This window comes from Quercus robur, chromosome 3, assembly GCF_932294415.1.
Source record: "Quercus robur chromosome 3, dhQueRobu3.1, whole genome shotgun sequence".
Lineage (NCBI taxonomy): Eukaryota > Viridiplantae > Streptophyta > Magnoliopsida > Fagales > Fagaceae > Quercus > Quercus robur.
The window spans coordinates 2,321,527-2,348,734 of NC_065536.1; the positions used below are offsets into that span (position 1 = coordinate 2,321,527).

The 27,208-nt window shown below is 33.9% G+C and overlaps 2 protein-coding genes and 1 non-coding gene across 4 annotated transcripts in view; 1 reads left to right on the forward strand and 2 right to left on the reverse strand.

Annotated features, from left to right (window-relative positions):
• Nucleotides 1–27,208, reverse strand: part of LOC126716664 (peroxidase 5-like) — a 67,238-nt gene that overhangs the window by 26,032 nt on the left and 13,998 nt on the right. The window lies entirely within an intron of this gene.
• On the forward strand, nucleotides 4,188–4,261 carry TRNAI-UAU (transfer RNA isoleucine (anticodon UAU)). Its single transcript has one exon. It is a non-coding gene; the product is annotated as a tRNA-Ile (tRNA).
• LOC126716675 (peroxidase 5-like) lies at nucleotides 23,944–25,677 on the reverse strand. Its single transcript, XM_050417606.1, has 2 exons — nucleotides 25,384–25,677; nucleotides 23,944–24,879 (listed from the first exon to the last, which is right to left on the reverse strand). Exons 1-2 carry the CDS (start codon nucleotides 25,597–25,599, stop codon nucleotides 24,112–24,114), a joined length of 984 nt encoding a protein of 327 aa, XP_050273563.1. The 5' UTR covers nucleotides 25,600–25,677; the 3' UTR covers nucleotides 23,944–24,111.

The following is a 27,208-nucleotide window of genomic DNA, read 5'->3' on the forward strand; positions in this document are numbered from 1 at the left end:
AAGTAACATAAAAGTAACATTCTAGGTAGCAAAAATCCAGACAAACATCAATTGCCCTGCCATAATTCAAAATAAGGAGCACAAGAACAAATACCCAATTGAAATTAGAAGGAAGAAAAGTTCCATGTGCCTAGCATATGTCTTCTTGGTAGAAAGTTCAAGTCCTAAAAATATATGTATAAATTTCAAGAAATATATGCTACAAACAAAAGCTATTTGCAAAGCAACAGCTATAGCCTAACTGAAAACATAAAATTAAGACCTATAAATTACAATTTGACACAAACCAAGACAAAAATATTATATTACCCATTAAAATGTCTTCAAAATACACAAACAAATTACCTGCTATATGGAAAAAAAAAAAAAAAATCATTAATGTAAGCATATATCGTATACACTTAAAAAAAAAAAAAAAAAAAAAAAATCTTCAATACAAAGTAAGCCTAGAGTCATATTTATTTCATTTGTTTTTTGGGTCAGTGTCAGATTGCTAACCTTGATATAAAACTTAGACTAAAAAAGAAGTTGGAAGTCACATATATGAGACAGATAACTTTTCATTAAGAAATTTCGTTCAAAATGAAGCAAGAACCATCCAAAATTACAATGAAAGAAGTCCACAACTCCCAGAGATAAACAGCAGTACAGAAACTCTAGTGAGTGGGCAGAGATTAACAAAATAAAAATTAAAAACAAAGGAAAGTAGCAAACCTACTGACATCATGAAGATAGATCATTCAATAGCGGCCCCCTGATGCAAGGAAGGACTGTCTATCTGTGGCTTCTTCAGAATTAGCCTCCTTTTTACTTGAGTCATAAGCACCTTGCCAAATTTTCCAAAATTTTAATATTCTAAGATGCATAGGACCTAAACGCTTGTCAGAAAGCATATCCTGAAAGGAATATTTCAAAACTGCATGTAGGTGAATGCATTACCTGATAGCATGAATAATCAAAAGTTTGTAGGTAATAGATATGAAGTTTTCCCATACAATCACCAGCACTGGGGTACTTGCAAAGATTGATAAAATTTAAAAGCATTCTTATTAGCTATGTTGTCACGGAATATTCTCTGATTAGCCAAAATCAAGAAATTCAAAAACCTAAAATCGAAATTCTAAGTAGGAGTGGAAAAATTAAGAACCAACTGGAATCTAAATATCTACGAAAACATTCAAAAACCTAAAAATCAAAATTCTATGTAGGAGTGGAAAAATTAAGAACCAATTGGAATCCAAATATCTACCAAAACTGAAAACCCAAAGATTGAGAGAGAAAAACCTGAATGCCCGGTGCTCTAAAGAGAGAAAAAAGAGAAAAGACGTTACCTGTGAAAGAGGAGATTGGTGGTGAATCAATAGCAAAACCGGTTTTCCAAATCAAAACCCTAGGAAAAAAAAACCACCATGAACGCAGATGTTAGAAAACAGACGATGGAGATGCAGAGAGAAATCAATGCGGTGGCGGTGATCTGTGTTGGCGACGGCGGTGGGAGGAACTGGGTTTTGGGTTTTGATTTTGGGGGAAGGAAAGGGTGATATTTAAGCTAGGGGGAAGGAGAGTTTAGGGTGACAAATGAGAGAGATTTTTTTTTTTTGTTTTTTTAAGGAGTATCGGGTGTATTTAATTATTATTTAATTAATTAATGCTGACGTGGAAAATTGTGGGAGCTTCAAAAGCTTCGGTTTTATATATATATATATAGATAAGACAAAGATTAGTCAATTCCACAATACTGAATATTGTGAATCATAAGATTTACTTCTTATAGATTATTGAAATAAAACAAAAAATATATATGACTACCTTCAAAAGAATAATCTACGGTATGATTATTTTTATTGTGTATGTCTTAGTGTTTTGGATTTGAGTACTTATAGATGATTTACTTTTATTTAACAAATTTTCTCTGTATCATTGCAACTTTTTCGGGATTGTGAGCTTTTTCTTTTTCTTTTTTTGTTTTGCAATTGAAATTTAGGGTCAAGATTAAGATTCGATGTTGTTTTTATGGGTTATGACTTATGAATTGGTTTGGTTTTAGAATTTGAGATTCCCATCTACTATTGATTATGCATTTTATTTGTTGCAGGTGGAATTCTGTTTTGTTTATATATTGTGGCTTGATTATGCACTACAACTTTTTCTTTTTTCTTTTGTGATTAAAAAGTTGGATTCAATGTCCCTTTTAAGGGTTATATATTGGTTTGGTTTTAGAATTTGAGATTCCAATGTACTATTGATTATGCATTATTATTTGACTAATATTTTTCTGACCAAACCAGTAGCCATTTTTCTTTTTTAAACTTTTTGGTGTAAAATTCTCAAATCTTATGGTTTAATTCATTGTGGTTCCTAGGAATGGTAGATTTGGTATTTGAAATTGTCTTGCAAGTTTTAGTTCAGTGTGATTAATTATGGTTCCTAGGAATGGCAGATTTGGTATTTGAAATTGTCATGTAAGTTTTAATTGCTTAAAGTCAGATTCTTTTTTATTAGTCTCTCATAACAGGGAAGTACACACATGAGGGATTTGAAGAAACTAATTTTTTAAAATTTTAGGGGATATTGGACACTATATACTTAAATATACTACATTATTTAAGTTTGAATATATGTAATAGAAGTATGATAACTAAGTTTATATTGAATGCAAAGTTCATTAATATGTAAAATGATCCCGCGCATTGCGCCGGTTAAACACTAGTGTTGGATAAAAGAACAATACACCTTTAAAAAAAATAATACTTTAAAAAGTCGTACAACAAAAGAAATTGGGGGAAAAAAAAAAGTCAATCTAGTTTAGTTTGCCTAGAAAAATCTTGATAGACATTTAAAATGAAGCTAAAAAAAATCTGCGTTTTGTGTCAGTTTAATTTGTCTGGATTGAAATATAATCTTTAACACCTACCAATTACAATAAAACCATTATCCACCATTCAAAAAGAATGTCATTAATGTGTACTAGTCGCTAACCCGTGCGATGCACGGGAAAACTATTAGAAAATAATAAAGCATGCATATATTAAAAGACAATTTAAGTTCATGTGTGCTTGCAAGGGATACATACCTAAATATTTCTTGCGGTAGAAATAAAAGCCTTATCTTTGAGATAAAGAACTGATGTAAACAAACTAACCTTACATAAAACAAATTAAAATAAATAAATAAATAAAAAAACATAAAACTGATGTCACGGGAAATTCAGCCACATAGTAGTAATATATAAATCTCTTAAAACCTAAACCTAAACCTAAACATAAGGACTAAATATATAAACAAACTAACCTTACAAAAGCTGAACTTTATAAGCTAAAATCTATACCGTGAGTTGTAGATCTTGAATGTTATACCGTGTGTTTAGGGCTTCCTACATCTAGAGAGAGAGAGAGTTTGCAGAAACCAAAAAAAATCTCTCTATAGTTTAAGAAACACAATATACTAAAATCAAAGCGATAAAATTTTCAGAGGACAAAATATTATAGATAATTTAAAAGAATTTTGGTTTAATTCTTGAACACCGCAACTCTATAAAATTCATACTAATAATAATATTTTATGATAGCGCAGTTAGAATTTTGGTTTAATTCTTGAACACTGAATTTGGAATTGATTATATGAGTATTCAATGGTGAAAAAAGTACTATGTATTAATTAATATATAAACAAAACTAACCTTACAAAAGCTGAACTTTATAAGCTAAAATCTATACCGTGCATTGTAGATCTTGAATGCTTTAGGGCTTCCTACGTTTGGAGAGAGAGAGTTTGCAGAAACCGTGGCTTTATATTTCTTAACTTGAGAGAGGGGTAAGGTTGCTAGGGTTTTGTAGATCTTGAATGCTTTAGGGCTTCCTACATCTGGAGAAAGAGAGAGTTTGCAGAAACCGTGGCTTTATATTTCTTAACTTGAGAGAGAGGTAAGGTTGTTAGAGTTTTGAGGAGTTATAATTTTTATTTATTTTTTATTTTTTATTTTTTAAATATTGTGCTGACGTAGAAAATTGTGGTGTCAGCAAAGGCTTCGGTTTTATATATATTTTTTAAATATTGTGCTGACATGGAAAATTATGGTGCCAGCAAAGGTTTCGGTTTTATATATATATATATATATATATATATATAGATTAGTATCAAATTGGAAAAGTGCCACAGATAATATCATGAAATGTTTTTCATGCAACGGTCCCGTAGCTCAGTTGGTTAGAGCGTTGGTCTTATGAGCCGAAGGTCGCGGGTTCGAGCCCCGCCAGGACCAATACTCAAATGATTTTTATTGGTATCAATGTCATGGCTAGCCAAAAGGGTTAATAAGTTTTAAGTTATCAAGTTTTTGATACACATGTCATATCTATATATGTTAATAATGTGATATTTTAAGAAAATGTTTTGCTTTTTTTTTTTTTTTTTTCTTTTTTGAGGAAAAATGTTTTGCTTTTAAGCCAAAAAAATTAAATAAATTTGGATCAAATAAGCTCTTGATAGACATGTTATTTCTATATATTGTGATATTCTAAGATAAGGTTTTGCTTTTAATCTAGGAAGCACGGACGTGTCGTCAGAGGAGCCGCACCCGCGTCCGACGCGGCGCGATGTTGCGACGCGTAAGGGACGCCGCTGCCCATGCGTTGGGCCGCGTCCTGCCACGTGGTTTTTTTTTTTTTAGCCGACTCGCCCGACTCACGCCGACGCTGCTCAGACTCAAGCGGTAGCGGCAAAACCGATGAACTCATCCCCTTACAGCAATTTTCCAACACGTGACGGTTGCTAGAATAAACCCAGGCCATGGCAGAGGCGGCTGCTGCTGCTGCTTCTTCTTCTTCTTCTCCTTTGTTCATTTTGTCTACTCATCCTTTTCAATTCTATTTTAAATTTTCCTTGCCTTGTTTTACGTTTTCTTTTTGTTTTGTGAACCTAGCACGTGACTGGGTGTTGGAAATGATAAAGAGATTTGACAAAAGCTTTATTTCTATGGGCCCACATGTAATACTAATATATGAATAATAAACCTATTTTAATATTTAACTTGAGCCTTTATATTGCGTTTTTAATAGTAATTTTTTTAAAGAATATTTTAATAGTAAAATTGTTTTAATAGTATTATTATAATTATTAGATAGATATTTAGACTTGAAATTGATAAATTAGCTGAAATTAGCTTTCAATCTTGTGGAATGTTTTAGTTTCAATTTTGTGGGTTGTATTTAATTTATGAACATCATGTTTTAGTTATTATCTACTATTGCTCTTAAATTTGGTATATGTTTATATAATGTGAAAAAGTATGCTTAGCAATATATTAAAAATATAAATAAAAATATTTTTAATAATTTTTTAATCTCCAAGTCCCATTGCACCCACACCCACCTTTTTCAAAAATTGCTAAGTCTTGCACCCGCACTCGAGTCCCGAAACGCACCCATGCTTCATAGCTTTTAATACATACAAAAGTCATCGTAGTAATTAAGGATGTCATAAATGCTTTTTTTGAGAGAAAATGGTGTATTTGATTTATAAAATACTGAAAATATAGTGGCCAATAAGGGTGAGAAGAAGCTGTACCCTAACAAAACAGTCATGGAAATGCATTCTGATTAGGCCAGCAGCTATGCCAGGATTCCTTGACACAGCTTTGTTCACAGCTTTTCTCACAATTGCTTCTGCAGAAGGACAACTGGTCTTATAAAAGCCCACTTTGATTGATGCTGATGAGACAGAAGCCATCGTAGATGTACTAATTAGAAAGAAACCAAGCACAAGTGTAGTGTTGCCATCTTCATTGTACAACCCAAATGACCTTAATTTGTGTGACGCAAAGAAAGAGTAAGGAACAATATATAAGGTAGTTAAGAACGAAGCAAGAAATGGATTGTGTGCTACAAAGAAAGATAATGTGAGAGGAAGATGGTGAAATGAGGTGATTGAGATTTGAGCTGAAGGGAATGGTTGATGTTAAGTTCATATTTATAGGTAAAAGGAAAGAAGAAGATTATGCCGGCTGCTTTTACTTTTTGTATTCCAAAATGTGCGTTAAGCAAAGAAGTGAAGCTTTAAGCTGTCTAAGTTTGAACAGTTCCATATACAGTGGTACACTCCCTTCGCCTCCTTGCTTGGTTTGACTTCTAATTTTCCAGGCCAGCTGGTTCAGAAAAGTACGGGTTTTATTTTTTTATTTTTTTCAGACTTTCAAATATGTCGAGTGGCAATGAAGAATGAATATTATGGTCATGACTGAAAATATCCATGACAAATTCTCATACTGATCATCAAATGAGTTTTATATTAATTTTTTTTTTATATATTACATTTTTTTAGGGGTATACTTTGACAATTCCGTTCTTGCATCAGCGTTTTATATTACATTTTAAATGAATATATTGAAGAAGTCTATTCGCATGTAGTAGGATATGAATTGAAGTATCAGATTCAGCCCGAAAAAAGATATGAAGTCATCAAGCTAGCTTTATAATTTTTGAAAGGGAAAGTCTAATCAACTTTTTCTTTTTTTTTTCAATTTTAAAGAGGAAAGTGGATTTTTAAGTTCTAATACAAAGATACGCCATAAACTCTGCTTTAAAAATAGATTCAATTTTTACACAATTTTAAGTAGTCGTGGTGGTAAAATGTGGCAAGTCCATATAAAAAAAAATGTCCACCACTTCATCAAATTGTAATAAAAAAATTAAAAATAATAAAAAATAATTTTGAACCCTTAAAATCTGCATCAGAATCACCAAAAAATAAAAAAAAAATACTAATTTTGAACTTACGAGCCTCTTACCTTTTAAAATATTACGTTAGTTCAAGTCCTTAGACAATCACCTTAAAAGGGTAATGAATAAAGTAATTAACAAAGGGACAAATGTGATAAGTATGATTCAGATAAGTTTGACCATGTCATGCATTGTAGCTACTTGTTCAATCTCCATGTATCAAATCCCACAGAAATATGAACTTTCAAGAAATTTAATCGAATAAAAATCAAGGTTATTAAACCCGGACCGGACCGTACGGTCCGACCGGAAAACCCGGGAACCGTTCAAATTCACGGTCCATTTAAGGTAAGGAACCGTTCCATGCGAAAAAAGCATGGAACCGTCCGGACCGCGGTCCGACCGTCCGGGTCTGTGAACCGTGACCGGTTCACACGGTTCGGACGGTTCCCTAATTTCAGCCTTTTTTTTTTTTTTTTTTTTTTTTTTTTTTTTTTTTTTTTTTAACCCTCTCTCAAAAATCACTCTTAGCCTCACTCTGAAACCCTCTCTCAATCACTCTCAATCCTCACTCTCTCAAGTCTCAATCACTCTCTCGTCTCTGCCTCTCCCTCGTCACCGTCGCACTGTCGCAGCTCAACCCAGATTTCTTCCTCAATCCTCACTCTCTCAATCACTCTCTCCCTCGTCGCCGTCGCACTGTTGCAGCTCAGCCCAGATCTCTTCCTCACTCTCTCAAAGTCTCAATCACTCTCTCGTCTCTACCTCTCTCCCTCGTTGCCGTCGCAGCTCAACCCAGATCGTAGCTCACTCTCTCACGCTCATCTCTGCCTCTCTCCCTCGTCCCTGTCGTAGCTCACTCTGTGCCTCGTCGCCGTTGCCGTCGTTGGTACTTTAATCTGTTTTTTCTTTGTTAATATTTGCAAGTTGATTGTGGATGATGATATAGATTTGAAGTGTTGGTGTGTAAATTGATTTGGGTCAATTGAAAATTGATTGTGGATGATGATATAGATCTGAAGTGTTGGTGTATGTGAAGACAAGGCTTGTGATATTATTGTAATTGTGAAAATTGATTTGGGTCAATTGGTGTTTCTGTCTGCCAAAATTACTTTGTTGTGTCTGCAACTTCTTGCTGCATGTTTTTTTTTTTTTTTTTTGTATTTTTTATTGCTGTTGGTTTCAATAATATTTACATTATTCTCAAATCATTTGCCCCATTACTAAAAGCAATCTCAACATAATTGAAATCCCATAATTAACATAGCATCTGAATATGCTAGATTTCAAATTTACTTAACTACAGCTATCAGACCACATATTAATAAAAAAATAAAAAGAGAAGAAGAAAAATGACCCTCAAGAATAGAACAGGCGGACCATGGACCTGTTTCAAAATGAGTTCAGTGATAGAACAGGCAGACGCCTTATAGTATCTTAACTAGCTTTTTCTTATGATGGTGTCCTGAAAACAATTGGCCCTAATGTCTCACATACTTGACAAGCACAATGAAGAAGAAATGACTAATCAAAATATGAAACAAAAGTAAGCTAATAGCTAGTCAAAGTGAGAAGAAGCAAAAACAGTGTGAAACAAAAGTAAGCTAATAGCTAGTCAAAGTGAGAAGAAGCAAAAACAGTAATACAAGTACCAATGACTTGCAGAAACCCTGTGCTTTCCCAGATAAGAAGACATTATTCTCAGAAACCCTATGCTTTCCCAGCAATACAAGTTAATTATTTAGGTTTTTTTTTTTTTTTTTTTTTTTTGGGGTCTGTTGCATAATGAGTAGGTTCTGTGGAAAGTTGAAAAGGAAAAGTGAATGTGGGATTAGGATGTTTTAGGGATCAGTTTTTGTATTATGGTTCAATTAACTTGTGGAAAGGATGTTACATTTGAAAAGTTTTTTTGTCTAGTGACTTGTTTCTTTCATGCATTTTTGATGGGAAGGAGTTTTTTTTGTCTAGTGTGTAACAATGTGTAATTGTGTACTGTATTTTTGTAAGTTTTATGTATTTTTTAGAAATAAGCTTTTCTAAATGAATTAGGCTATTTTAGTTAATTTTTCTTTTTTTTTTTTATTAATTTAATGTTTTTATATATATTTAAAATAATTATTAAATTAATTATGACGTCATCACGGTTCGACCCCGGTTCGACCTCGGTCCAACCTCAAAACCCTTGAACCTCTCCCTTTTACGGTTCAATGAACGGTCCGGGTCTGAAAACCTTGATAAAAATTACTTGTTCTTGAAATGCCTTTAGCAACTAGCTGCTTAAACTGTAAAACAAGGCACTGGACAAAAAGCTACTTGAGAAATTCTCATCTATGTCCCCTCAAAAAACAAAAAACTAATAAATAAATAAAATGTCTTCATTCTGAAAACCAAAGAGGTTGTCGTCGATAAAATGAGTTCCTTGCTAAATTTTAAAATTAAAAATAAGAGAATTCAAGCTTGAGAGGTCTCAAAGGTATTAGCAACCTCACAATACTTCCTCTAATGATTTAGTTATAACTTAAACTAAATCTCATCAAGATCTTAAGATAGCATTAGGTAGTAGGTTTCAAATAATTGTTGGCAAATCAAACTCATTTCTCCCTAGGATTTGAATGCACCTAAAGACCTATCCATCACCAAACCACGTGGAGCCTTTTATTATACTAGACCTTTTATTATGGTGTTGCATAGAGATATGGTTGGAAATTTAGTTTCATCATCAGTACTAATACCAAAATTGATCAATTTAATGAATTTAGTTGCATATGGTAAAAAATTTAGTATGTTACCTCATTGAATTTATTTGTATATAGTAAAGAGTTTATATGACCTTTAGCCAACTACCTCGATATCTCCAACTCTTAAAGTAAAAAATGAGTATTTATGAATTGTGAATAGTATCTCTCTCTTTATTATAAATTTATATTATGTGTGTGTGTTTGATACTAATTGTGTGCATTATTATTATTATTATTATTATTATTATTATTATTATTATTATTATTATTATTATGTTGAAATGTTATTCCTGTGAATGGTGATTTGTGTGAATGTGTGCGTATATAGTATGAGTATAATATAATTTTATATAATTTAATAAATAGAAAATAGAGAGGGTTTGTTACACATGTGTGTGTTGTTATCACATTTTAATAACTCCTTGTAATAAAGTTAGTGATTCAAGAGAAAAAAAGTAAAGTTGGTGATGTTTTAAGCATTTGATTGATTAAGTAGACAACTAGTGTATTATTTATGTTCTAATAAGTGTAGTTGTGTGGGTCAATAATTAATATAGTGCCAATGGATTGAGTTTTATAATTCTGTTTTAAATATTTTTATAAAAAAATGACAAATGGAAAATGAAAACTACATCTATCTATATATATATATATATATATCTAAAAACTAAAGCGTAGCATTTATTGATGCTACATTCTAGTTAAGCCATATTAGCATAATTAATGTCATCATTTATTTATGTTTTTTATTTACCAGTTGACATTTATTAAGCCTCTCCTTAAATTCAGATACTACTCTATCTCCAACTCTATTGTTTTTCTCTCCATTAACCCAAGCTCTTCATATGCCGCTATTATATGAAATTCTAATAGTCATCAATAGATTTTCTTTCCCTTTAAACCACATTTTTAACCTTCTCACCTCTCATTTGTTTTCTTTATAAATTTTCAATTTCTCTCTCTCTCCACAAATGATTGGTATGGCTTTTAACGGGATAGTTTCTTGAGTGTTTTTCCCGTTCTTTTGGTCATGGTTAAACTTGTGTACCAAAACTCAATCAAATGAGTGCAAGAGACAGAGAGTGTGTCACGCCCCAAACCCAAAAGGGTCCAAAGCGTGATAGAAGAACCATTAAGAGAAAGAATGTAAGAGTTTTTTTTTTTTTTTTCTTCTCCTTAACACACGATAAGGATAAATAACCATACTAAAAATATCCATATTACAAGTCAGAGCTTTATAACACATTTACAAACAATAAAAATTACAAATAATGTCTCTAAATATACACAAAATTCCAAAACTCCAAATGGATCAACATCAAATCACAATCCTTCCTAGGATAGGCAACCTCAACGATAGAATCTATGTCTACCATGCCTAAGGCTAACAAACCTCAAGAGCCCAACCTCCGATAGAATTAGCTATGGCCTCAATAAATTCTAAAAGTTGAGTCACCAACCAATCATAGCATAAATCTCTCAATTAGCACAACGCTCTAACACCACCAATAAAACAAGCTCCATGCCCGAGGTATAGCAAATTTATCTAAAAAATTGTTGGAGAGTGAAATGAGTTAAAGCCCAGTAAGTAGCATAATTAATGGGAGTGGGGGAAATGCAAGTCTCATGATAATGGGCATTTTACAAAACATGTTATACTTTGGGAATTTCAATGAAAATCCAAAAAATTCATTTTCATTGGTAAAATGACAAGAATGATTAAAACTATGAAACACAAAGCTTTCTTAAAATATCTCAACATGAAACTACATACTATACACTATGAGCAATAACAACATTGTTCCAAACCAAAAAATCCAACCCAAGGCCGCATGACAATCGCCGACACAAAGCCGGAACTCATCTGCCGACACAAAGCCGAAACTCATTGCCAACACAAAGCCGGAACTCATCTATCGACACAAAGCCAAAACTCATAACCATCACAAAAATGGGTGCTAAGATACCAATGTCACACAGACTATAGTATCTAGCTGGGTAATCACCGGACAATCACATGTCACAACCCAAGGATAAAACATAAAGAGCTTACAGTTTATAGGAATTCAAAACACAGTTCATTTCCAAATAGTTTCACAAAACCTTTAATATCTGAAGATATTCACAAGGTTCTCAAAGCTTTCAAACTCATTCCTTGTCAAAAATATTTTGTATCATTTTCCCCAGTTATCAAAGCTCCTTTAAACTTTGCAAATAATGCAATAAATCAATAAGATCCATTCTCAGGAATTTCATCAAAGGTGCTTTTCTTTTTCATACCAAATCATGCATTTCCCCATATGCAATAAGAAATACGATGCACTTTCAATGCTTCATGCATTTTCCATAAATGATTAACAATAATAATACACATAGTACGTTTTAGGAAAACCATGAATAATTTTCCAAAATGGGTTTAACCATAAAATATTTTAGTGCAATAATGATTCCTTTTTAAAAATCCCATTAAGAAGCCACTTACCTCAGCAGTCCAATCCAAATTTACCTCAACTGGACACCGCATTCAACCAATCAAGTTACTAGTTCCATCACCAAGTACCTTAGAACCTAGAAACACAAGTATCAAGCCAATTAATAACAAGGCTTACTACAAAATTACACCATCAAATTTGTCTCCATAAATTGGAAATGATTCCCTCAAAAATATAACCTAAGGCCCTAAATCCTAGCTTGACCATCCCAAGACAAGTACCCCTACCCAAATGGGAACCAAACAAGCATACAAGAAACTCATAGGACTATAACACAACCAAAGCCTTTAATTTCCCTACTGCAAACAATGTGCATTTACCAACTTGATACAAAGTACGTTGCTACCAAACCATGATAAAATTAGCCAAAATAAAACACTTGTTAAAGAAAGCACATAAAAACTTACAAGCTAAACCACACAACAAAAGCTTGGAGTAAATTCCTTAAAGTCTCAGCATCCTAATCACACTTTCAGATAACTTCCAATAGGTCAGCCCTTATTATAAAATTCGTTTGGTCCACTTAGTGTTATCCAAAAGGCTTGAAATTAAATAAGGAGAAGCTTTTATATGTCTAGTATGTACCACCAAAAATTCGGCTCAAAATGGTTTTTCTATAAGTTATAAAAAATCATGTAGTGCCGCTTACTCAAATCTGTCAGGGACAGATTTAGGGTTCGAAAAGAAAAATACTATAATTTTAACACTATGCCAAAAGCTTCGAGACTTGGTTAAACCTTAGAGCTACTTGTGTTAGCACATATAAACAACTAAGATTACAACCCATAACCTCATATAACAATCATCACAACACAAGTCAAGAAATTCAATCTCATAACTCATATAGGCAATTTATCAAACACTTGGCACGCAACGAGCATAATGTACATATCAATTAAACAATTTCATAGTCAATGCCATCAACCATCGCATATGTCAAAATCTTTCCCAAAATGCAAGGAACTCAGATTCAAAAATAAATCACAATCCTCAACATAAATCAAAAACCATGTGATTTCTCAAGAAATTTAATTCACATGGTTGCCAAACAAAACATCCAATTCACCTCATTAAATCAATAGCCTCCAAATAAAGTCTTAAATGCCCCTACTTCAGGAACTATAAGAGTCATGGGAAGGATTAAACATAGGACTTTTGTGATTCTCATTGATTCAGGAAGTACTAATAACATCATTGATGCTGCCTTGATGTCATAGTTGCATATTCATGTTGATAATCAAAACTCAAGGTGTTTGTGAGGAAGTTTCAATCTTGTTGCAAGGGCATCAGCTCTTGGTACACTTGCATGTGTTGCCAATTTTGGGGGGGGGGGTGATTTAGTTTTGGAAACTCAATGGTTGCGCACTTTGGGAGTAATTCAATGGGATTTTAAGTTGTTTACAATGAGTTTTTGTCATAATCATAGGCAGGTTCTGCTACAAGGATTAAGGAGTGCAAGGTCTCAATTGCAAGGTGGAGATACCTTCTTGAAGCAGTCAATTAAAAGGGGAATGGTTCTCCAAATTTCACTTCAGCCTTGTTTGTTGTCTATAGAAGGTTCAGCTCAGTGGCCTGAAGAAGTTATTACTGTGTTAACTGAGTTCAAGTCTGTTTTTGCTACACCTGAGGGACTGCCTCCCTTAAGAGATCATGAACACTAGACTATTTGTCAGAGGCCTTACAGGAACCCTTATTACCAAAAAAAATGAAATTAAGAAAATTGTCAAAGAATTGTTATCTATTGAGTTTATTAGAAACAATAGTAGTCCTTTTGCTTCACCAGTTCTCTTAGTTAGGAATGCTGACGGCTCTTGGAGAATGTGTATTGATTATAGGGCCTTAAATCAGGAAACTATTAATGATAAAATACCTATACCTATCATTGATGAACTGTTAGATGAATTGTTTGGTGCTACTGTTTTCTCTAAGCTTGATTTAAGGTATGGTTACCACTAAATCAAAATGAAGGAAGAAAACATCCCTAAAACTGCCTTTAGGACTTATGAGGGTCATTATGAGTTCCTGATGATGCCATTTAGCTTAACCAATGCTCCTTCCACCTTTCAATCCCTCACAAATTCCATTTTTAAACCTTACTTAAGGAAATTTGTCTTGGTGTTTTTTGATGACATCCTTGTTTATAGTAAGAATTTAATTGATCATGTGGAGCACCTTTGTTAGGTGTTAGAATTTTTGGTTAAACATCAATTGTATGCTAAGCAATCTAAATGTGTGTTTGCTTGTAAGGAGGTGGAATATTTAGAGCATTTTATCTCAGGTGATGGAGTCAAAATAGACCCAAGAAAGACAACTACCATGCATCAGTGGCCAATTCTCAAGGATGTTAAGGCCTAAAAAGGATTCTTAGGCTTGACAAGCTACTATAGGAAGTTTGTAAAGGGATATGGTTAGATTGCAGCCCCTTTGACAGCCTTGTTGAGAAAGGATTCCTTTGTTTGGACTTCTAAAGCTTCTCATGCCTTTCAACTTCTTAAGGATGCCATGTCAAATTCACTTGTGTTGGCATTACCTGATTTCTCCAAGCCCTTTTTGGTAGAGTGTGATGCATCTAGATTAGGTGTTAAGGTTGTCTTAATGTAGAATCAAAGGCCAATTGCCTTTCACAGCTAGGCTTTGAAGGGTAAAAACCTTGCTCTTTCCACTTATGAAAAAGAATTATTGGCCTTGGTGGTGGCAATGAAGAAGTGGAGACCTTACCTTCTTGGAAGACCCTTTGTGATCAAGACAAACCATCAAAGTCTCAAAAATTTGCTAGAACAGAAAATTGGAATTCCTGCTCAGCAAAAATGGAACACCAAGCTTCTTGGTTATGCATTTCTGGTTGAATATAAGCATGGCAAGGAGAATTTGGTTGCTGATGCACTCTCTAGAAGGGAGGTTGTTGTGGATGTTGCTGCTGAGTTTGATAATGTGGGCACCTTATGCATCATTTCTTTTCCCACTCTCACTTGGCTTAATGATCTCAAGACTAGCTATGAATCTGATCCTGCTATTTAGAATATCATTCTTGCCATTAAGTCAAGGCAGAATGTTCCTGTTGGTTTTACTTTTTGCAATGACTTGTTGTTTTATAAAGGAAGGCTGTATTTAGGAGGTTCTGCTCTGGATTTAAAAGTTCATGTGTTGCAACAAGTGCATGCTAGTCCTTTAGGGGGTCATTCTAGGTTTTGAAGTCTTTTCAAAGGCTCAAAAAGGATTTTTATTGGACTTGTATGGTGAGGGACTTAAAATAGTTTGTTAGGGAGTGTGATGCTTGCCAAAGGTTGAAGAGTGATACCTGCTTCCTTGCTAGTCTGTTGCAGCCCTTGGCTATTCCTAACAGGCCTTGGCTTGACATTAGTATGGATTTTGTGAAAGGGTTACCTAAGTCTCAACAAAAGTCAGTGGTGTTTATTGTCGTAGACAGGTTCACTAAGTATGTTCATTTCATTCCATTGACTCACCATTACACTACTATTAAAGTTGCTCAATTGTTCATGCAGTTTGTGCTTAAGTTACATGGAATGCCTTCTACCATTGTTAGTGACAGGGATCTAATGCTTTAGTTACATGGAATGCTTAAGTTAATATAACCTGCTCCCATTTTTTAAAAAAGAATTAAGGTTCAAATCTCCTATCCCCCATCTATCATCTACTATCAATTAAGAAAAAAAAATTGAATTAATGGAATATTTATCAGGATAATAATCTAGTTAGTTGAATTAGAAAAATATAGTAGTTTCAAGGGGGTTTAGGACCCTTTTTGTTCTGGTTTTATTTAGCTAAGGCAACCTTAATGAAAAAAAAAATGCACAGTATTGGGCCTCAAAGCCCAACGAGATCCAAGGTTTCTACCAACCCAACAAATTAACAAATAACTCCCAAATCCAACCTTTCAAGCAGAAAACCTGTAACATAGTCCTAAATTTATCAAATGGCTTCCAGGTTTCTACTTTTGAAAGAAGTAACTTGAGCCACAGCTCAAATCTTCTAGCAATGCATTAGAGCCTCCTCAAGCCTAAAATTCCTAGGCAACTTTATCCGAAATTCTTTCAACACAAGCCAAAGGCTTAAATCTAAGACCCAAGCACCACCCATGAAAGCTTAAAAATGTGTTAAAAAACACAAGAGCTGTTTAGACCCCCAAATAAAAGTTACAGCTCGATAGATTTTACACTAACTTAATTCTAAGTGCAGAATACTATAAATGCGAGCGGATAAACAAACAAGCTACTCTAACACATATTTATATAATCACAGCAGTAAAATGAAATGTAAAAGAGTAGGGAAAAAGAATGCAAACACAGATAACATGCGGATGTGTTATCGAAGAGGAAATCGAAGAACTCAGCGAAAAACCTCTCCGCCGCCCTCCAAGCGATAATCGATCCACTAGACAATCAATTGGGATACATGGGTTAGCAAGAGACCTTCCAAGCCTAATCTACCCGCTGTACCTAAGCCCTCCAAGCTCCTACTCTAACAAGGCTTCTCAGAACCGTGTCTTGTCTAGCTCTCCGAATCCCGCAACAAGCTCCATGTTGCATCTGCCATCCTTGACTTCTTCCAATGCTTCCCAGCAGCACCAAACGATCACTTGACACTCTAAAAGGGTGTGATAAGTGTTTGGGCTATCAACCTCTCAATGGTATGGAAATGGAGAGGTAGGAGTTGAGGAAAATCCACAAGCTATTATATAGAGGATTGTGGGTATAACAATCTCTAACTCTCAAGGTGTTTCGCTAGGGTTTTCTCTCAGAAGCTCTCCTTTACACTTGTGGGTAATATGGGTATATATAGTGTGGGTACAGAAAGTGTGTATTAGATAGTACAGTTTGGCAAAATAGAATGTCTCGCGGGTGTCTCGCGGGAAGGCCTTACCTGCGAGATACTTGCGAGACACAGCTGTCTCCATCTGTACTGACTCTTTGCATTCCAGTCATGTGCAGGGCACATGCATTACTTTGTGGGATGCTAAGTTGCGAGATACTTGCGAAAACCTCTTCAGTCTTCAATAGCTTTTCTTCACACACTCTCTCTCTATCACACAACCCTTACAATCAAATCCCACAATAAATACAGGGTACAAAAGATTGAATAAAATTACAATCAAATTTGGCACGGAATTAAAGCCAACAAAACACATAGTTGTAAATCACAACTTTACAATCTCCACATTTGGCTATTCCATGAACAAAGGAAGAAGATACAAAAAACACTTTAAAGTTGTCTTTCAATCACTAAGATTTTCTAAGCACAATTTGGTTTTAATGGATTTGTGATTTTGGTACTAAAGACAGTGGAACAAAGGAAATTTTTTTGCTTTTATGCACAATTTGGTTTTAAATTGAAACAGAGAGGAATTAAATTCTTTTATTTAGTTATTTGAGGATACAGCTCTACTTCAAAGTTTTTTTTTTTTAAATATTATGAATACAATGAATATTTAGTGGAAGTCATGAAATAAATGAAATTGAAAAAAAAAAAAAAAAAAAAAAAAGCCATAGCAAAAATACATGGTATTGGGACTTATGTGCAAATTAAAAACTGTTGGGAGGAGCTTCAACTTAAAACTGTGATCTATGTGTCATCTTTTGGGACAATAATGATATTTTATGTCCTTCTATTATGGATATAATTTTTATTTATTTTTAATTAGAAAAATTAGTAGCATTCTCGTGCGATGTTCTTTTGTAATACTTATTAAACCAAATGTAAAAGCATATTATGATTATTGTAATATATTACTTCATAATATCCGTATTTATCTCATTTTTAATATTACTTCATAATATTATATGTTTCATCTTATATCAGAGTCAATTTAGCTTTCAATAATTGAAATTAGAGAAATATTTAAATCTGAATGTGTTAACATTTGATTTAAAACTATCCCGTGCATCGCATGAGTTTGCGACTAGTTTTGCTAAAACTAAAAACTTTTTCCTGAAAGTACGGTAGATAAAAGTAAAAGTTAGCTGAAATAATACAGTAAGACTCATTAATAGTATCAAAAAGTGCAGTGGGACCCATAAATAATAGCAAAAATAAGATAAATAGTAAAATAAACTAGCAACATTCATCAATGCCAAACACAAACGCAGTGTGCTACCCATGGCTGTAAATATTATTTAAGATTTCTAATTTCACTCTTTCTTTTTTCTTTATCTTTTTTCTTTAGTTGAGAATCCATAGAAAATTTGATGTTCATACATTTTAATATTAAGTGAATAACTGAATTAATGGATATTTAGTGTCGGTTTGAGAACAGCTTCTTTAGCTGAAACTGAAATTTTTTTGCTAAAAGTACTATAGATATAGTTAGCTGAAATAGTATAGTAGAACCCATGAATAGTACCAAAAATAAGCTGAATAGTGAAATAAGTTGGCAAAAATAATCAATGCCAAACGCACGCTTATTATAATCAATGCCCCCCCCCCCCTCCCCCCCAAAATAAAAAATAAAAATAAAATAATTGGTATACAAATGCAATCTGAAAAAATAACCGACAAACTCTCATACAAAAATATATATATATATATATATAAACGACAAACTAAAAACTACAAAATAAAAAATATATATGGACTGAAAACCTAAATTACAATTCTCAAATTTTTACCCTAACCTCATTCTTCCTCCACTCAACTTCATCAACACCTCCATCACTGTTGTTGCTGCTGTTTTTTTCCTCAAATCAGATTCGAACTGTTGCTGCTACTGCTTCTCCTCAGATCCTTTATCATAGTCACACACGACTCTAGTAAATCTAAGAAATTTCTCTCCTCTCTCAAGTTTTTTTTTTTTTTTTTTTTTTTTTTTTTTTTTTTTTTTGTCTTTTTGTCTTCGCTATATTGCTCTACCTTAACCGGTTAGCCCTCTTCCCTCTACGTTTTTTTGTGAGTTATGGCTTTTTATGGACTGGTGTGTTATGTCATGTGTGGACCGTAGACTAGTTTGTGTTTGTGGCTTTGTATTGACTACTATGTAATTGTTTATGGCTTTTTGTGATTGTGTGGACCAATTTCAATGCTTGTAACTTTTTTTTTGGTTTTGGTTTTATCTATAAAGAAATAAAGTGGGACCACTAGGACAATAGGACATGAGTACTAAATTGTGATAGTGAATTTATGAGAGTAGTCTTTGGTAGTCACTGTTTTGTCATTTGTGAGTACTATTAGCTATGATTGTGAATTTGTAAGACTAGTCTTTGGCAAGTCATAAGTAACTTTTTTCTAAGACCAATTGACCACAGTCTTTTGTCTGATTGTTTTAGTTTTATCAAAAATTTTGTCATTGTCACTTTGTATGATGTGGCTAATATTAGTAATATATATATATATATATATATATGAACTTGTGAACTTTGTCCTTGTCACTTTGTGTGATGTGGCTAATATTAGTAATATATATAAACTTATGCTTATCTGTTTGTGATTATTTTGGTTTTAGATTTTTTTTTTTTTTGGGTTGAGAAGTCCCTTTTTTTAGTTGGCGTATAGAACTACGAAATATGGAAATAATGAAACAATTTTTTTAATTTGTAGATCATGAGTAAGTCCACTACATTATTAAATTTTTTTAAAAGAAAAAATCTAAATAATTCTGAAGTCATAGTTGATGATGCAAGATTGCCAACCCTTAGCGTTGATGTCCCAGTTTCTGAAAATCTCCAAACAAAAGTTCCAGATGTCACCATTGACGATAGTACAAGTTTTGTGCATGATCCTGGAATGCGTAAGCAAATATGGGAATATGATGATAATGAACGGGATGAAATTCAACGAGCTTACATTAAGCATGGTCCATACCAATGTAAACTAGATGAGTACAAAAAAACTAAATTTGGAAGTCATTCACGTAAATTGAAACATTCATGGTTTGTAATTAAGGCATTTAGTACATGGCATGAATATTCACCTAGTAAAGATGCTGTTTTTTGTCTACCATGCTTACTCTTTGACAAGCCAACTAGGAATTCTGGGAGTCATGTATTCACTAAGGACAGATTTTGGAATTGGAAGAAAGTTAATGATGGAAATAATTGTTCCTTTTTGAATCATATATGGAAAGAACCTAACTCTTTTCATAGAGCTTCCGAGCAAGCCATGATAGATTTGATGAACCAGTCTCATCACATACAAAAGGTACTTGAAAATTTCAATTCTGATCAAATTGCAAGCAATCGATTGTGGTTAAAGGCCTCAATTGATGTTGTCAAAGTGCCCGCATTTCAAGGACTTGCTTTTAGAGGACGAGATGAAAGTTCTAGTTCAATTAATCATGGGAATTTTCTTGAAATATTGGATTTAGTGGTATCATATAATGAATATGTTGCATAAGCGATAGAGAAAGCTCCCAAAAATGCCTCTTACAAATCATCAAAAATCCAAAAGGAAATCTTACATGTATTTTCAAATAAGGTGAAGAAGGCAATTCGTGAAGAAATTGGTGATGCAAAGTTTTGCCTAATTGTTGATGAAGCTCGTGATGAGTTAATGAAGGAGCAAATGGCTATTGTTATAAGATTTGTAGACAAAGATGGTTTTGTTCAAGAACCTTTTTTTGGGGTAGTTCATGTCCCCAATACTATGGCATTAACCCTAAAAGATGAAATATATTCTATCTTGTCACATCATAGTCTGGATATTCAAGATATTTGAGGGCAAGGATATGATGGTGCAAGCAATATGTGAGGTGAGTGGAATGGATTAAAAACTTTGGTTTCAAATCATTGTCCATATGCTTACTACAATCATTGTTTTGCACATCGCTTGTAATTAGCATTAGTGGCAGCATCAAAAGAAGTTATTCTTGTTCAAAGTTTATTTAATAGATGTAAGGTTGAATTTATTCAACCATCTAATTGGCTTTATTCCGTGCCAAATTTGCTTGTAATTCAGCATTTAGTTACCCTGTATTTAGGGTGGGTTTGTTGTAAGGGTAGTGAGTGAGATAGAGTGAAGATTGCTCAAGAGTGTGCAAGAAAACAGAGTGTCGCGGCTGGGACTCGCGGGTGGACTCGCGGCTGCAAGCCGCCAGAAGCTGCACACGTGCCAAGCATGCTGGAAGATGAACAGTCATGCTAGCTGGAGCACTACAGGACAAAACAGGACAACTGGCCATACGGTTAACTCGCGACTTGGTCAAGCCGCGAGCCACCCCTGTTTTGCCAAAACCTGACGTTTCACATTCCTCTCCCACTCCAGTATAAATAGCCCTTTAACCCACGATTGAAAGAGAGCTTCCAGAGAGAATTTTGAGAGAGAAACCCTAAAGAAAAACCAGATTGCTTCACCCACAATCTATACCTTAGAGTCTCTTCAAATTCCCTTACTCTCTTCCTCTCCATTGTCAAAACCTGGTTCTCACCATTATCATCTCTGTGAGACAGTCGTTTGGAGTTTTGGGAAGCAGTTAGGAAGGAACCAATCTTCATTGGTTGATGCTACGGTCTAGTAGCGGAATTCGGGAAGCTAGAAAAGAAAAAGGTTCGGCGCAACCTCGTTGGAGCAAGAAGCTTGGAGGGCTTAGGTGCACTGGGTAGATTAGGCTTGGAGGGTCTATTGCTGTCCTTGTATCCCAACTGTATTTTCTAGTGGATTGATTACCGCTTGGAGGGCGGCGGAGAGGTTTTTCGCCGAGGTCTTCGGTTTCCTCTTCGATAACACATCGGGTGTTATCTTTGTGTTTGCATCTTCCTTCCTCTCTATCTTTGCCTTTGTTTTATCTGCTGTGGTTTTATTTTGTTATGGCTTAGATAGTTGTTTAACCAATTTCATATTATAGCATGTGTTAAGTTTCCGCACACTTGTTGTTTGACATATTGCTTGATTTGGTTAAGTTGTTTTTTGGGGGTCTAAACGTTCAAAGGTGTTTTGAACACGTTATTGAACTTTCAATAGATTATCATCTATTGTCAATATTGTTGGTGCATCATGCAAGCGTACTGAGCAACTAAAAAAAGCTTATGCTGATCAAATTGTATATTTTGTTGAAATTGGTGAGCTTGAAACTGGACGAGGACTTAATCAGATTAGCACATTACAACGGGCTAGAGATACTCGTTGGGGTTCTCACTCGAGATTGATTTCTAGCTTGGTAAATATATTTAGTCCAACATGTGAAATTTTACTTAAGATCATCAAGGAAGGAAATACTACTTCCCAACAAGAAGCAGCATACACATGTTATCATGCTATGATTTCTTTTGAATTTGTGTTCATTTTGCATCCCATGAAAGAAATTATGAAGATCACTAATGCACTTTGTCAAGCTTTGCAATGTCAGTCTCAAGACATTTTAAATGCAATGAATTTTGTTTCATCCACTAAAGCACTTATTCAAAAATTCAGAAATGAAGAGTGGGATAATTTACTTACCACTATGAAATCATTTTGTGAGGCACATGACATAGATGTCCCAGATATGAATGCTCGTTATGTTGAGAGAGCAGATCTAGCTCGTTATCAACAAGATGACTTCACAATTAAGCATCATTATCAGGTAGATATTTTTTATGCTGCAATAGATTCTATATTACAAGAATTAAATCATTGGTTTAGTAAGCATGCATTGGAATTGCTTAATTTTAGTTCAGCTCTTGATCCTAAAGAGACACGTGAGTCTTTTAGAAGTACAGACATTTCATTGTTAGTAAGCAAGTTTAATCCGAAAGACTTCATAGATCAAGAAATGACACTTTTAAAGGCAAAAGTTGATCATTATGAGCACAATGTAGTTCGACATCCAGACTTCAAGAAGCTATCAAGTACTTCTGAGTTGTGCCAACAGTTGGTAAAAACCCGAAAATCATTATTTTACCCATATATTTATAGATTGACTACACTTGTGCTTACTCTTCCAATTTCTACTGCAACTACAGAGTAAGCATTTTCAACCATGAATATATTATCAAGAATGGGCGTCACAATAAGATGGAAGATGATTTTCTAATGGACTCTATGATTCTATACATTGAGAAGGAGATTGCTGCAAAATTTGGTACAGAATCAATCATAGACGACTTTCGAGACTTAAAAGACCATCGAGTTCCATTTTGATAAATGTGTTGAAATGTTTAAAAAACACTTATTTTGTATGTTATACTTTGTCGACATTTTTATCATATCAAATGTTTAAGAAACACTTTTTTTATATGTAGTATTTTGTTGAATATGAAATAGGTTCGAATCCTGGTTTCGTCCCTGATTATAATAATAAGAAAAAATCTATACATAGACAGTACACATCCTCAATATACCTGGATTTCAACTTGTGATTAGCAGTTAGCACACAACTAGTTTACTTTTTCACCAATTGTCAACAGTAGACCTATGTGTAGGTAATAAATTCAATTACAAGTTAATATTTAAGTGTGTTGTAAAATTAGATGTGAATTTGGGTGTGTCTATAGATAGATTGTGATAATAATATCGATAATTGAATAATATGGTGGTTTCAAGGGTGTTACAATGTTCTTTTCTGTGTGGGTACAATAAATGACATTGTACTGACTGTACAGTACTAGGCCTAGATCCAAGATTTCTACGAAATGACATTGAGCTCTCCCAAATCCCAACCCATCGATTCAGTATACTTGTTATACTCAAATCCTACTTTTTGTAATGCCAACACAGTCACAACGGGCTACTTGGATGATTCCATCCAAGTCTCGCTAGAAGTAAATGGCCATATGTATGTAGGCACAAGCTTGAGTTTTCTCATTAGCGACAAAATCGCAACCTGCTTGGCAAGGGTTTTGCACAAATTAAGCTCCTATTTTTATGGAGCTTGGAAGAGGTAATGATAAACAATCGTACTCTAAATTAATTTGGTTAATTTCTGTACTTGAATTTGTGATTTGTTGCTTTTTATAGAAGACACCATCACACCGAGATTCAACCTAGTCATCATTTTGGTACAATTTTTCAATAAAAAAAAGTTGTAAAACAATGAACAAAATTTTAGAGTTCCACACTTGAATGCTATGCACATTTTGTAACATCCAACGAATACAAGTTTATCCAATTAATTTCTCAACAAAATTTGTTCAAAAACTTACAAAAGAAAGAATTTACATTTGAACCAACATTGACTAATGAATCAATGTAAAAAAATAATACAAAATAATTTCAATAGTCATACCAATAAACCTGTAATATCTAGTTCACAAATCTACAATCTTTCCTTATCTCACCTTGACTTCCTGTAAGCAAATCAATGTAACCCATTTTCACCATAGCTGCTGCAAACTTATTAGCCCATGTTTCACCATGCCTTGCATTATTTCTGACAATTCCAACTGTAGAAGGGCTGCTCAAAAGAGATTGATCAGATGTCAATAAGCCATGGTGTTTCTTCAAATTTGTATAATACTTATTGTCAAGCCTATGTGGTGTAAGTACATCAAGTGGTACTGTTGGATCATCATTGCCACCATTTTGTGGACACTTGGTCTTTAGGTCTCTAGCAAATATGGGATCCATTGAAGGGTCTTGTGGATTTGTTTCATTGAAAGTGTATAATCGCTTTGAGAAAGACGAACAATGTGACCTTCCTATGGAATGTGCGCCAGAAAGTGTCACCATTTCATCAAGACTAAGTCCTTTTTGCGCAAATCTTTGTTCGAGTTCCTGAGCATTGAAGGTAGGTGGTGGAAGGTTTAGAATAGGCTCGTTTTCACGTGAAATTCTTCCATCACGGCGTCCTGATGGAACTTTGTAATTTATGCCTCCAACTTTGTAAGCACTGTCACGAGCAGCAAATGCAATAATGTCTGCACATGAGACTATTTGTGGGCATTGAGCTTCAAGTGCAGCCTTTGCTTCAAATATCACTTCAAAACCTCTTAAGCTTGGATTGTTGATTGGACTATCTCTCTCGGCTAGATTTCCAGGGGTTGAATCAAGTAGGATAGAAGCATCACAACCCTGGCATAGATAAGATGCAAAACATGATTCAGCTCTAACAACTTGGTAATTAAGTAACTTTCAAAGCATTCTTCTAGTGGCAAAAAAAGGAGGGTCTACAAATTTAGGTACATGAGTACATCTAAACGTAATGATCAACTAGGTTCAATCCCCACCTCTCACTTTGGTTTTCTATTCTTCCAAGTTATATGGTTTTGTATTAATTATTAAGGTGATTCCATCTGTCATTTTAGAAAAAAAAAAAAAATTTCATAATGAAAATTACAGATTCTATTAAATATAACATGATTAAAGGGTCTTAAAAGTGACTTTGAAAAATGCGTAAGAAGCTTAACAATATATATATATATATACACACTAATGGGTCTTTAAAATGACTTTGAAACTTCTCTTTTTCGATGAGTGATTACTTTTAAACATGCACGAGAAGCTTAAGAAAAATGGCAAATTAACAGATTCTATAGAACATATAACGTTAATTGGTGTTGCAAAGAGTTAACATACCCTGACAAAACAATCATGGAAATGCATTCTGATGATGCCAGCTGCTAGGCCAGGGTTCCTTGACACAGCTTTGTTCACAGTGTTTCTCACAATGGTCTCCGCAGAAGGACAAGTTGATTGATAGTAATCCACTTTGAGTGATGGCATTGCCAATGACACTGACACCATTATGGACATAGTAACAAAGAAAGCCAAGTAAATTTCGATGGTTGGCATAGTTACTCTACAACCCAAAGAAAGAATGAATAAGAGACGAGCAAAGAAAGAACTTGGATGAAAGTTGAAAGAAGAATATTATGAGCAAGTTGGAGATGGAGATAAAGGTTGATGTTAACCAAGTATATATAGGCAAGAAGATATACAGTAAAGATGAGTGTGGCAGTTTTACTTTGTAAACAAAAACGTGTATAGCTGCATAAAAGAAAAGCTTGAAGCTGTCCTAAGTTTGAAGGTTTCCATGGTAACTAAGAGGAAACAGTCTACTTTGGCTCACTTCAACAGTTGCTTGTTTTACAAGATTTTCCATCCTATTAACCTATCAGGTTTTGGAGTGGGTGGTCAAGCATGTATCTTCTTTGACTTTCATGGATGTCAAACTGGCAATGGCTAGATAAAATAACCTATATACCCTTCAAATATACAAATTTTGCAGACTAGGTCAGTGAGCTTAATTTTCATCTTATTGGGGTTCTAGTTTAACCATGATATAAATAAAATACAACAGATTCAATCGAACAATAGTAGAATTTATATTTTAAAGTATTTATTTTCTTTTCATTCTTTTTTTTAATATAAATTTCAAATAAATTAAAGAAAGGAAAAATAATAATAATTTTTTTCTTGTCAAGGCAAATTATTAGGTACTCCTAGAGTACCATAAATGCGTACTCCCTTCTCTCACATGAATGATGGATCTCACCATGAATTTAATTAGTAGGACTCACCATTTATGTTAAAAAAGGGAATACGCATTTATGGTAATCCAGGAATACACAATAATTTTCCAATAATATATATATAAAGGGTTTAGTGTTTGACAACCATCACAATCATATATTAAAGATTAACTTAATTAGGAAGGAATAATTATTAATTGCCAGCGGGAACAACCAGGAAAGCGCGTGGTTAAGCATGGCAAGCTAGCTATAGGGCTCTGCATTAATGGGAACCCATTTTAGATGACAATTCAGTTTAGCATGTCATCCAAATGGAAAAAGTCACTTCTTTGCGTGATTCTTCTAAAATAAATAACTAATGAAAATGGCTTACAAGTCCCAGCTTTGATTCTGTGGATTAAGGGTCCGTTTGGATACAGCTAAAAACTGAAACTGAAAACTGAAAAACACTGTAACAAAATAATTTTTAAATGTATGAATAGTACCGTAGGATCCATTTTTAATAAAAAGTTGCTGAAAGTGAGATTTGTGGGTCTCGTGAATAGTGCACGGGATCCACTGATATGGCTAAAAATTGTTTGACAAGTCAAATATTGTGGCTACTATTCATGAACAGTAGCCGTAACAGTAAAATTTGTCCCTAAAACGCGGGGAAAAAAAAAAAGAGGCCAGACGCAGACGCTTTCAGCCGAATCCAAACATACACTAAATGCATAATGACTAATGACTAATTGTAAAATTACAACTAGTAGCTTAGTTAAACCACTTTGGTGTAACCGTGTTTCTTGCATCTTTCTTCATAATGTTTTTTTTTTTTTTTAATTTCAAAGACAATTATGCATTGGATCATAGTACAATCCATAAGAAATTTGTACACAATGGACCAAATAGGCCAAAATTGACCAAATTGGACCAAAGAGACCAAAATA